Genomic DNA, 13,151 nt, shown 5'->3' with positions numbered 1-13,151 from the left:
TATTCACCTTGTGAAGTTTTCCTCCTCCTTCAAATTTCCTATGGGAAGGTAGAATCTGTTCCACTGGGTTTTTAAATAGGGAGAGAGATTTCAGAGATGGGCCTGAATAAACCCCCAGATCCAAACAGGTCGGAACTTTACAAAAGTTGTTAACTTTCTGTCTTAGACCCATCTCTAATTCTAACAGCAATAAGTTACGTGACTCTGTGCATTGTTAGATCAATGGTGTTTACTAGTTGGGTGACTGATATTACTTGGCTTTCTACCTCTTGTCTCACAACACACATAAGTAGGCACCACTGGTTGAACAACACAAATGGTGTTAAACTCTTAATTGAATGGAATATTTACCTGCTGATGGTGGACCGATTAGAACCGCTACAGCTTCAGCCAGAAGCACCAAGCCAATGGCACTGGAAAACTTCTGAGTACCAACAATAGCCATGAGAACTTCAAACTGAAGAGCACCTACCATTCCATAGGAAATGCCAAAGAAAATGCAGAAGACTGCCAGGCCACCATAATTGGTAGACATGGAACCCATGAGATCTGTAAAACCATTAAAAATCATAGCAAAACTAAAGAGATAAATACAGTGTGGTCTGACCCACTTCAGACCAGCTATCACTCCACAAATAGGCCGGGCAAAGATATCAACGAATCCAAGAATGCTCAGAAGAAAAGCTGATTTAGTATCTGGATATCCCAAATCCTTGGCATAGCTCACCACAAAGACTGGAGGCACAAAGAGGCCCAGCACCATGATGGAGGCAGCCACAGTGTAGACTAAAAAACCACCATCTTTAAAGACACTGAAATCCAGAAGCTTTTTCTTTGTTTTCTTCTCAGTGAGTTCTTTGGCAGCTTCAGATTTCTTAGGAGGCTCCAACGGCCTCATTAATGCCCCACAAACACAGCAGTTGAGCAGCATTCCGCCCAGTATAAGAAATCCCCCTCGCCAGCCATACTCATGTTGCAGTATTTGCCCCAGTGGAGAGAGGGTACAAAGAAACACAGGGCTTCCAGCAGCAGCAAGCCCATTAGCTAAAGGGCGGCGTTTGTCAAAGTAGCGATTTAACATGATGAGCGATGGCTGGAAGTTGAGTGCCAGACCCAAACCTAAAACAGAGAGCACACAAAAGTCAGGCCTCAGCTGCAGTGTCTATATAAAAATCTCTACAGTTACAACATTCTTTGATTCACAAATATGAACAAAAACGGTCAGGCTTCTCTTTTGTCAACTGGAGGAAAGATTCCAGAATAATAAAAAAACATTAAAAATGTTCCATTGTAATATTATTCCTGCATGCAATGGCTAACATAACAGAAGAATTAACATTTGTTAGAACTAGTCTGGCTAGTTCCTTCCAGGTTGATTTGGGTTCTTCAGAGAGGCCCATTATTGAGGATCTAATGCTTTCGGTGTTTGCCATTGATACCAGTGCTAACATCAGAATCTGAGACGGAGCTAACCTGCATATTGTCAGTCACTCACATCTACTTACCAGTAATGACACCTGCAGTGAGATAGATCTGAATGATGCTGGTACAGAAGGAAGCTGTCACCATCCCCAGCGAAGCAAAGAGCCCTCCAACCAGCATAACTGGACGACAGCCAAACCAATTGACACACATGCTACACAGGGGACCTGAGCAAGAGGAAGGAGAATATGCTTGATACAGTAACCAGGACAATCCAATTTCTCTGTTGATTTAATCTATATATTTGCATTTCTTCCCACGCTTCGTGCACATCTTCAAGCAACTCTGATGGCACCATCTCCTCTCTGTTAACTCTCCATACTTAGCACTTTGCAGCTGCAGAATGCTGTGAAACTTTCTTTTTCTACTGAGGATGATGAAAAGGAAGTTACAGAGACTTTCTCTTTATAGACATGATGGATGTACCCAGGGAACTGACAATTCATATGTTGCTCCATAGTTAATTTTTTCAAAATGCCTGTTTTGCATGCAGATTAACTATAGGAACTTAAGACCTTTCCTTCTAATGTGAATTTTATTTGTCTGTTTGCGTCCCAGACTACACTGTTTTTAAAACAGATATAATTTACCTGTTCCATAAAGCATAGCTAGTAGAATGGAGGAGATCCATGCTGTGTCACTGTATCCAACACCAAACTCCCGGATAAGCTCTTTAAAGAAGACACTAACAGCCTTTGGAAAGGCATAGGAAAATCCAGTGATGACAAACCCTCCAAAGAGAACGGCCCAGCCCCAACCCCCATCAGGGGCTTTGACACCAGATGGAGCATCATCAACCACCACAGCTCCCATAGTGAAACTGAATGGGTTGCCTAAGAAATAATAAAAATACAGTTACTAGAATCCATAGATACATATCAAAATGATAATCCACTCAAGTTTATTCCACAGGAAGGAGGTGTTGTATATGCAGACACATGAAACCTGAGAACATTCTAAATATAGTGGCTGAAGATTTGGGAACAGAGTTTTTTTTGTTTGTTTGTTTGTTTTCCTAATAAACAGAAAATCTGTAGCCATTATGCAGAAATGTAATTATTTGGTAGAATTTTAAATGGATATACATCACAGATCCCCTGAAGTTAAAATACAGAGGATTTCAACCAAAACTATCATTTTATATAGAACTAAGATAAATTCAGCATTTCTTTGTTTCTCTTTGCATATCATAAACACGTTAAGCCCACTTACTACACAGGAAACTCTGCTTTCCTTATACTGCAAGGACTGTTTGTCAATGACCTTACAAGACCTTGATGCTAGCGAGGAAGGGTGGTTCAGTGCTTAGGGCAGTAGCCTAGCATTTGGGAGACCAGGGTTAAAGCCTCTGCTCTGCCACAGACTTCCTGTGTGATCTTGGACAAGTCACTCTGTGCCTCACTTCCTCATCTGTAAAATGGGCATGCTAGTACCTCACATGGATGTTGTTAGGATAAATACTTTATATAACTTTTGAGGCACTCAGATACAATGGTAATGGGTGCAAGGGAAGAGAAATACAATAGATTAGATAGACAGATCAACCTATATTGGTGACACACCTGCAGGCAATTTTCAAAGAAGAAAAAACAAACAGTTATCATAGCAACTGTGATTCTTCAGTAGGATTGAAGGAAGAAACTGCCTCCCCATACTCACCGATCTCAGATTATGGGCCTGAGAGTGAGTGAGAGGATGAACAGTGATGCTGTCAACTGTTACAAAGAAGCATCGAGAGTTTGAAAGGAGAGAGGGCCTGTGGGTAAGGTACTGGGCTGAGACTCAGATCTGGATTCAGTTCTTAATTCTGCCAGACACTGCCTCTGTGACATTGGGCATGTCACTTAAACTCTTTATGACTCAAGTGTCTATCTGTAAAGTGCAGATAATACTGTAGTCAACCAGGCCTTGGGGCTGTCAGGCCTAGTGGTTGAAATGAGCATTTTTCCTGCTGGTTACAGCTGGGTCCAGGGTGGGCAAAGTTCAGGAATGAGCCAAGGGTCAATGCCACAGGGATAGAAGCCAAATGCCAGAGCTGGAAAGTCAACCAGAAGCATAAACCAGAGGCAGAGCTGGAGATTGAAACCAGAAGTGAGAAGCAGAGGGGAACAGGGGCTGCAACAGGGACTGGTAGCAAGTTGGAGCAGAGCTGGAACAAGAGCAGGTGCAGCTGTGGGCATAGTACGCACTGAGCAAGCCGCTGATTTTTATTTTTGTCACATCAGCTTCATCATACAAGACTATGACATCCACTTGTTTCATTCATTTTTAGCTAAGGGTTTTTTTTGTTTTGTTTTAAATATATCCGTTCACTCAGGCTAGGCTCCTTAAGGACATGTAGCATGGCTTTTTTTGCACTATTCCATTTCCCTGACAGTCTCACTAATCTCTTTAGGGAAAAAAATCAAACTGCACAAGGAGAACATTATGCAACACTATCAGAATCCACAGTATTTCAGGAATAAAATACAACCATTGTAAGTGACGGACACCTAATAAAAGTTTGCCTAGTCATACTGTCTCCCTCCTTGGTTATGGTTATGATAAGGAATTTTGTTTAAATGGGGGAAAAAAAACAACAAAAATACATAATTCAGTCCCGCTGCCCATTCTCTCTGCAGAATTCTGCCTTCCTCCCTCATACATTGGGTTTAATCACTGGATAGGGGAAAGACTTTTTGTGGGAGCCTCTTGTTAGAATACTTGAGGTACCTCAGTGGTTCATTAATTAATTTGAATTCATTAGTACCCACTTAAAAAAAAACCTTGTCACCAAATAGATTTCCATTCAGGTGAACTGTCAGAGTGCCCACTCTCAAGGGAAAGTCACAGTAAAACTATAATTTATCTTGTATGGTATTATTGCATTATATGGGCCTGCTTGGGGTAAGTGGCATATGATCTTACATACAAGTGCTCAAAATATGCCAGCAGATTATGCTGAAGACACAATAACCCTCTTAACATTCAAATTATGACAGAAATTTTGAGATAAATGTCAGATAAGCTACAATATATACTATCAGCATCATTGCACTTCACAAAATTCAAGCTAACAAAGCTAAAGAGCCAATTAATAAAGAAGATGGAAACTAGCTCAGTCCAAAAAAGTGTTCAGACACCTGAATTTAGTATCCTACTAAAACAATATACTGAAACTTTCTAGCCCTAAATAGCTTTCCCATAGGAGTTTGTTTTATATGCATGTCTCAGGGCAAGTTATTCTTTTAAAGGCAGGCATAGGTCCAGCCCATTCTTCCTCCTAGTTCTGACTCTTTAAGGACATGCAGTATATCTGTATCCATTTTAGGTGCAGTATATTAGAGAGACGAGCTGGGTGAGGTAACATCTTTCATTGGTCAAACTTCTGTTGATGCAAGACACATCCTTCTGTTGAGAGAGAGAGAAAAGCTTTTGAACAAAAGTTGGTCCAATAAACGATATTACCTTACTCACCTGGTCTCTTTAAGGACAGGCATTCTGGGACTTGTAGTTGCACGAAAAGTCATATGACAGCAGTTTTTAAAAAAGGCTTCCGGGGAGCTACAGGGCTATTATGCTCCGCTCAGTGTGAGGGAGACCCGGGTAAGAAACCCATTGATGGGAGCTGATGGAGGAGACTCTTGAGGGAATCTATCTGGAAGAAGATTGAGGAAAGGGTTGGGGGAGAGGCTTAGGAGGATGGCAAGCAAGTGCTTTGGAGATAAGTGAAGCAGGAATTATTTTTTAGGTGGAGTGGACAGCAGCTTCATAGAGTCTAACCTAGAGGGTGGGTTGCCAACTGTCATGATTTTATTGAGAGTCATGTGATAGCTAGTGTTTTTCTTAAAGCCACGGTTCTGGGAATCGAATGTCAGAATCTCAACTTTTAATTTCAAAGAGTATGTTTATAGCTGTCATAATTGCAGAGAAAAGCTTGAAAACAAAAAGGCTAATGGCTCAAAACCTAGACGGCAAATAAGACCCAACATTTCCTTTTTTTTTTTTTTTTGTTTTCTCTCCCAAATCTCATTATTTTGGGGCCTAATTAATGATTTTTGAAAGCTAGGGATTAGCAATGCTGGCAGACTCTCCTATACACCACGCAGAAGAGGTGTGGAAATGCCTCCAGCCATGGTGGGAGAGCTTAAAAAGAGAAAGCCTTAGACCACAGAAAAAGACTGAAGTAGTGTTTCGTCTCCATTTTCCTAGAGTGAAAGACTGGTCAGACCTCCCTTTGGGGGTGGGGCCCTACACTTATTTGGACATATCACTCAAAAAAATCGCCCACCCACCAAATCACCCTACCAGGCAAAGGAAATCTGAAGTGGTGGAGGAATCTGCATGCCAGAGAGGTAAGATACCTATTACTAAGCAATACTTCTGTTCTCTTATGAAATATGAGACAACAGTGATTTCTGATCCATTATGCATTTTGTACTTGGCTCACCGTGCCTTATTCCTGATAAATGAACTTCAAAACCAGAGTGTGTAAGCCTAGCTATCTTTTTGGCACAGACTTGCTGTCTAGACAGCTGCGTGCTGAATACATCATCATTCTTAGTCTGAAATTAGTGTCCTTTCTATGACATTTAGACCAGCACTCTGCTACTTGGAAGAAATAATTTAACATTCATGTTCCAGAAATAAACCTGGCAGCAATCACCACTGATCTATTTCACAGGTCTGTTCTTTAAGGGAAAGCTAGCACCACAGTCCCCCGCACCCCATCCCCTTTTTTGGTGGGTGGGGGGGAATTCAATTGCAACAGATATCTGGTGTTCAGGAAGTTGTGTATCTAGACCCTAAAACCAGTATAATACAAACAGGCTGTGAATCATAAAACCCCAAGAAACATGGATGCCAATATTTTTAAAGGAATGTGCTTCCTCAATACCTTTTGAATGTTTAGTCACTTTTATTTAGGAGAATAAGCCCCTGATCCTTCAAACACTAAAATGTGCTGAACTTTTACTACTGTGAGTAGTCCCATTAAGTTTGTCTTACACACTTAACTCTGAAATTTTGGAATGGAATTTCCATCTGGAATATAAATTGAAAAATTAAAGAATCCTTTGTGGAAGAAAGAAAACAAAATGCCTTATAGTGAAAGACTTAAAGGACTCAATCTGTTTATTTTATCAAAAAAGACTGATACATTACTTAACAGTGTATAAGTACCTGCATGGGTAATAAAGGACTCTCTAATCTAGAAGAAAAAGGCAGAACAAGGCATTAAATATAAACACACACTGAGAAATCTCATGTGTCCAAAAAGAAGTTCTGGAGACACTAGGATACCAAAGATGTACGTCACTCAGGGCCATGCACAAGGGACAAGCAGGGGAACACTCTCCCCCTCCCTCCCACAATAATCAGTGAGGGCCCAGAACACCAGGCAGGGACAGCGAGCTCCTGCAGCCCCAGGGCCTCTCCAAAAGCAATGAAATTTAAATTCCAGCACATGCCTGGCTCCCTGACACTGGGGTACGTATAGTCTCTTCACTCCTGTTGACTTTACTGATAATTAATTTTGCACAGCAAGTTAAAATTCATTAATGTATTTAAACTTGTTGGTTTAATACTTTTGCTTAATAAAACCATACACCATTCTGTTTCAGTAAATATATTGCCATTCATTTATTTTGTCGCAAAATTAGGTGATTTGGAATTTGTTCCATTTATCATATAGGTTTCTACCAAAATATTCTTCTTGAACAAATAGTCAAAGTTGGTTTGTATTTCCAGTACATCTGCTAGATAAGTTAGCTTCCTGATTCCAGTGTCTTCAGGACTTTGGTGTGCACGTAGAGTGAAGTAACTGCAGGAAAAAGTATTGTTTCCATCATGACATTTTTACAGGAACTCAAGTTTACAAATGACAGAAAGTAACAGAAGAGACGACTTTTTCTATTCTCTCCCTTCCCCATGTGCTGTAGTATCTAGATACTCAACTTAAAAACACGTGGTGGTCCGTGGCTGGAGCACTCACTGGGAAAAAATTTTGGGTGCTGAGCACCCACCAGAAGGCCCCCCCCAATCAGTTCCCCCCACTGCCTCTGCCTACTGGCTGGCTCTGTAGATCAGCTGTTTCATGGCATGCAGGAGACTCTGGGGCAGGGGATGGGGCAGAACTGGTGGAAAGAGGTGGGGCAGGAAGAAGCAGGGTGGGGCCTTGGGGGGGAAGGAGTAGAGTGGGAGCAGAGCTTGGGGCAGAGTCAGAGGGTCGAGCACACCTCCCCCCCAGCACTTTAGAGAGTCGGTGCCTGCGTCTGTGTTAAGAAAATGTTTTGCTTTCAATCCAGGGAAACATTGTAAAAGAAGGTATGTAGGAAGAAGCTAGTGACTTCAAATACAGTCCACCTGCCAATTGAAGTCTCTGCCAACAGATCAGTGCCTTGCCTTTACACAGTATAACTCCAAATTCATTCCCAAAGCCAGCTGCCAAAACCCTCAACTTCGTGCCCCAAACACTCTGTCAGGCTCTGCCAGTGTACGCAAGAATAAAATATAAGGGCCAAATTCTGTACTCAGTTACACTGAGATCAGAATTAGACCACAGGATACTTTGCCAGGGATAAGCCCATCAGAGTGAAGCATTCGACACCCATTATGCAAACAAAAGATACAGTATTGCTGCAACTGATATGCGTAACGTTCCCAGTCTCAAAATCTGGAATTCTATGCTTAGCTGAAAGAATACCTGTTCCCTGCAGAAACATGAGCATCCATCCATGTGTTCACACTTTGTGCCAGCTGCTCACTTACATCAGGACCAGCATGTACCTGTAAACTTATTCTGATCCACAGTTGCATGGGCAGAAGCCCAACTACCAGAACTGTTCATTGCATTCATATTGTAGGTGGAATACAGGTATTCTTACTTCTTTGGTTTTGCTTCACTGTATGACGGATAAGAATGCTACATAGTGAGTCACAGTGTGTTTTGGTATTTCATTTGTATAAAACCTATGTAGTTTTTTTTCCCCAGCCCTCTATCTAAAAAAACCTCATTGACAGAAATGGAACCAGGCTACCATTCTGGTAAAAATGGCAGCTCAGTAGAGGATGCTGCTGACCCGAGTTGTGCTGCATGAGGGTTCCTAGCGAAAGCAGTCTCTGGAAGCCAGGACCCCAAAATATTTGAATTTGGCAGCAAGAAAACACTTCTAAGTCAGTTACTGAAACAAGAGAACAATGTTCTAAACATCAAAGGTATCAAAGATTGTGAGGGAGATGGACAACTATGACCTTGAAATCCTGGGCATCAGTGAGAACAGATTGACAGGGGGGAATAAGAATGCTTCAAACAAGAGAAGAAACATCTCATCTATTCAGGTTGTAGTGCCACTTGTAAGCTCAGAGGGAGTAGCACTCATTAAGACAGATTCTGTGGGGGAAAAAATTCACCTAATGCCTCATGTGTCAGATTTCAAACCAAATTCCTAAAGATGTCAATTATACAGGGATATGCTCTGACAGAGGAATACAGTGATGAGGATAAAGATAAGATCTATAAATGCCTCAAGTGTAATTGAAGGTATTTAGGTAAAACTGAATATGGTTAATGGAAAAATTGTGAAACAAATTGAAATTATTAAAAATGTTTGACAGCATAGTTGGAGTGAATCGGTTTGGGATGATCACCTACCACAAAAGGAGTTCTGAACGTAATGTTACATCCTTAGTTGTACTATGTAGTATACAGATTGGTTTCAGAGTGGTAGCCATGTTAGTCTGTATCAGCAAAAACAACAAAACTGTTGGAAATCGGCCATCCTGATTATCACTACAAAAGTTCTGTTTTCCTCCTGCTGCTAATAGCCCACCTTAACTGATTACTCTCGTTATAGTTTGTATGGCAACACCCATTTTTTCATGTCCTCTGTGTGTGTGTGTAATATATATATCTTCCTACTGTATTTTCCACTGCAAGCATCAGATGAAGTGGGTTTTAGCCGATGAAAGCTTACGCTCAAATAAATATGTTAGTCTCTAAGGTGCCACAAGTACTCCTCATTCTTTTTACAAATTGTTTGTTTGTCAGTTATGCTTTTCATGTGTTTTTGGACCAAAATAATGTATTTTAGATTGTGAAGCGTTCAAGAGAAAATGAGAATTGAAATGAACTTGTTCAGCAAATTAGAAGTGTGATAACAAATGTGTAAATAGGCCCTGAAATGAAATATAACCATAAGTAATATCTTCCTTTGAGGACTGGTGAGCCAATGATGGGAATGATGCCTGAAAGACAGGGGCAACATAAGGCAGGCCCAGTTGTTGGGAAAGAAAAGCAAAGCAGTGGAATGTAGGCTGTGCTACCAGGAACATGGCCAGTAGAGTAAATGCAGCCTAGAGCCATCAATCAAGCTGTCCGCTGTGTAACCTCTGTAAGTCTGCAATACGCAGAAGGGACTCCTGACCTGAGGTATGCACGTCTCAGGATCCTACTTATGGTTATGATTCACGTGAAAGGTAACTGTTTTCAGGTAAACAGTTCTTGGCTGGTTGATTAGGTTAAACTAACAACAGCTCAGGCTCTGTGTTGTTAGGTAAACAAAGTAACCAATCAACAGTTCACATGGCTATGTATTGATTGGTCAATTGCTTTAGCATACACTCTCTCCCAATTTATTGGAGCTATCTGCTGGTCAGGTTACGCCACCTGACTATGCCGAACAGAGGTCTGGTGTCTGTAAACCCACATCTTTAACAAACAATTTGTTAAATACTTACCTGTGTTCCAAGAGTCAATTTCCGTATGGATCAGGAGGTTAGCAGGCAGAACCCGAGGGATTACTACCACCTAGAGTAGGGGTGGGGAACCGCTGGCCCACTGCTTCTTTTAATCTGGCCTGTGGCAAGCCTCCGTACCATAGGCTGGACATCCCAGCCTTGGTGCTGCCCCACGGGGTAGCAGCCGCGAGCACCAGCTCGTCCCTGCAGCCACTACGCGGAGGGGCGATCAGGGAAGCTCTGCACACTGCTCTCGCCCCCAGCACTGGCTCCGCAGCTCCCATTGGCTGGGAACCCGTGGTCAATGGGAGCTGTGGGGGCAGTGTCTACAGAAGCAGGCAACATGCAGAGCTGCCAGACCCCTCTGCCTAGGGACCAGAGCTGCTGGTCACCTTGGGGAGCGGAGCAGAGCAGAGCCAGGGCAGGCAGGGAGCCTGCCTTAGCCCTGCTGCACTGCCAACTAGGAGCTGCCTGAGGTAAGCGCCTCCCAGACAGAGCCTACACCCCGCACCCCCTTCTGCACCCCAACCCCAGCCCAGAATCCCCTCCTGCACCCAAGCTCCCTCCTGGAGCCTGCACCCCCACCTGCACCCCAACCCTGTCCAAGCCCTGAGCCCTCTCCCACACCCAAGCTCCCACCTGGAGCCCACACCCCAAACCTCCTCCTGTACTGCAACCCCATTCCAGCCCCACCCCAGAGCCCACACCACCAGCCAGAGTGACACCCTCTCCTGAACCCCAATCCCCTGCCCCAAGCCCACTTGTGCACCCCAAACCCCTTGGCCTCAGACCAGTGCCCCCTCCCACACTGCAAACCCCTTGGTCCCAGCCCAGAGCCTGCACCCCCTCATGAATCCCAACCCCAGCCCAGTGAAAGTGAGTGAGGGTGGGGGACAGCGAGTGTCACAGGATCCTCAAGCGATGCTCTGGAACTGCTCCCCACAAAGCCAGTCAGGACTTTGGGGAGCCTCCTATCCCATGGAGCAGACTGTCTTCAGGGCAAGAAGCTCACACGGCTTCACCTTCCTGGGTCTGATCTTGAAGCATTCAGCATATGCCCCTCCGTGCGCTTCCCACAGCGAGTCCGCCCAGGCAGGGTCCTGGGGAAGCCAGAGGGTCCTGCACCCCCACTTCACAGTCAGATGTGACTCTTAGACAGCGAGTAAAACAGAGGTTTATTAGATGACAGGAAAACGGTCTAAAACAGAGCTTGTAGATACAGTGAATGTGACCCCTCAGCCAGGTCCATTCTTGGACCCAGCAAGCCAGACAACCCCGTCTGCACTCACTTCCCATCCCCAGCGAGCCCCAGACTGAAACTCCCTCCAGCCCCTCCTTTCTGGCCTTTGTCTCTTTCCTGGGCTAGGAGGTCACCTGATCTCTTTGTTCACCTTCAGCCATCCCCTTGCAGGGGGCAAGGGCCCCAGCGATTTGTTGCCAGGATACAAAGTATTGGCCATCTATGCACACTGGAGACTTAAGAAATGCATAGGGGAAACTGAGGCACCCACACAGTATTCAGAGGAAACATTAAGAACAGTCCCACTTCATCACAACAAGCAATGGCGGGGGGGGGGAGAATGGAGTGAGCAGGGCAGGGCTGGGGTAGATCCTGGGTTGCTCTTAAATTCAAAAAGTTATCTTGGGCATAAAAAGGTTGGAGACCATTGAGTTAGAGTAATTTTTTATAAGATAAAAGCATCCTTTGATAGATAATTTGATTAACCTCAGAAACACCTGCCCCATATCAGTTACAAGTGGTTCCTTTCTTGACATCTGGACATTTCCCGAAGCATCACAAGTTTAGAGTTAAAAGGACACACAGTCTGTTATTTAACACCACATGAACACACTATAGAAAACTTTCAGCTTACTAACAACACACTAGGGTCAGCTAAAGTTCAGGATAATAAAATAAAAGCCTTGTAGGACAACGACATTAATTTATCCCAAATAAAACTCTTTAATGTCGTTTAGCCAGAACTTGTAGCTAACACAGAAAAGATTCCGAGATGTTTAGCCAAGAAATAATGAGTGTTTAACATTAAAAAAAAAAGATTAATATTTACTAACACTGAAGAAAAATGGGACATCCTCAGAGAAAGTGATTCAAGCGGCAACCATCACAGTTAGATATTAAAATAGACAGCAAGAATTGGATAAACCAAGAGATGTGGCATCTCATAGAGGAAAGAAAAGCACTGAAAGGGAAAAGTCCCAAATGCTAAGACCAACTAAATATTGCAAAAAGTAAAAGGAGGAGTACAAGAAAGCAAACAAAACAGTGAAAAAACACAATGAAAAATAAATGGAGATATGTTGAAGACCTAGCAGCTGAAGGTGAAATTGCTGCTGTGATTGGTAAACAACTCCGTGGTTTCCTATTGTCTAAAATCCTGTGTGGAAATTTCAAAACATGAAATGGGCCAATAAAAAAATAAAGATGGAGAAAAGCTTACAACTGAAGTAGAACAGAACAACAGATGAGTGGAGCATTTCAAATAAGTCCTGAGACAAGCTCTACCTCACCATCAGAATTCAGTTAAACAGGCAAATCTGGTCAACTTGACATAAACATTGGTCCAACATATATGTCAGGCTGGAATCAAAAAGCTGAAAAACAACAGAAGTGTTGAGAAATGATAAAAATCACAGCAGCAATGCTAAAAGCACTGCACACTAACACCCTAATGAAACTGACAAAGCTGTTCAAGGAAGTTTAGGGGAGAAAAAGAGAACCCTTGTGGCCAGTGAAAACATAGGATAATTGTCAGAATACCCCAAAACGGTAATCCTAATGACTGTAGAAACTGGAGAGGCGTCTCTGTTGTAGGGAAAGTTTTCTGTAGTGTGGTACTACACAGGATGAAAGAGGCAGTGGATTCAAAGCTGGGGAAGACCAGGCCAAAGAGATCTGTATAAAACCAGATTTTCATGTTAAGGACATCATTGAA

General features: G+C 43.0%; 1 protein-coding gene across 4 annotated transcripts in view; it reads right to left on the bottom strand.

The window, feature by feature from the left end:
* SLC16A3 (solute carrier family 16 member 3) overlaps positions 1-13,151 on the bottom strand; it is a 29,396-nt gene that overhangs the window by 4,429 nt on the left and 11,816 nt on the right. For all 4 annotated transcript variants that reach the window (XM_050919982.1, XM_050919983.1, XM_050919980.1 and 1 more), the window contains 3 exons: positions 2,073-2,315; positions 1,506-1,649; positions 352-1,119 (listed from right to left, as the gene is read on the bottom strand). In XM_050919982.1, coding sequence (XP_050775939.1) covers positions 352-1,119; positions 1,506-1,649; positions 2,073-2,295 — 1,135 coding nt within the window. In that variant the 5' untranslated portion in view covers positions 2,296-2,315. The remainder of the gene's footprint in view (positions 1-351; positions 1,120-1,505; positions 1,650-2,072; positions 2,316-13,151) is intronic.

This window comes from Gopherus flavomarginatus, chromosome 12, assembly GCF_025201925.1.
Source record: "Gopherus flavomarginatus isolate rGopFla2 chromosome 12, rGopFla2.mat.asm, whole genome shotgun sequence".
Lineage (NCBI taxonomy): Eukaryota > Metazoa > Chordata > Testudines > Testudinidae > Gopherus > Gopherus flavomarginatus.
The sequence above is the reverse complement of the archived record's forward strand: the minus strand, read 5'-3'. Positions and strand labels throughout refer to the sequence as shown.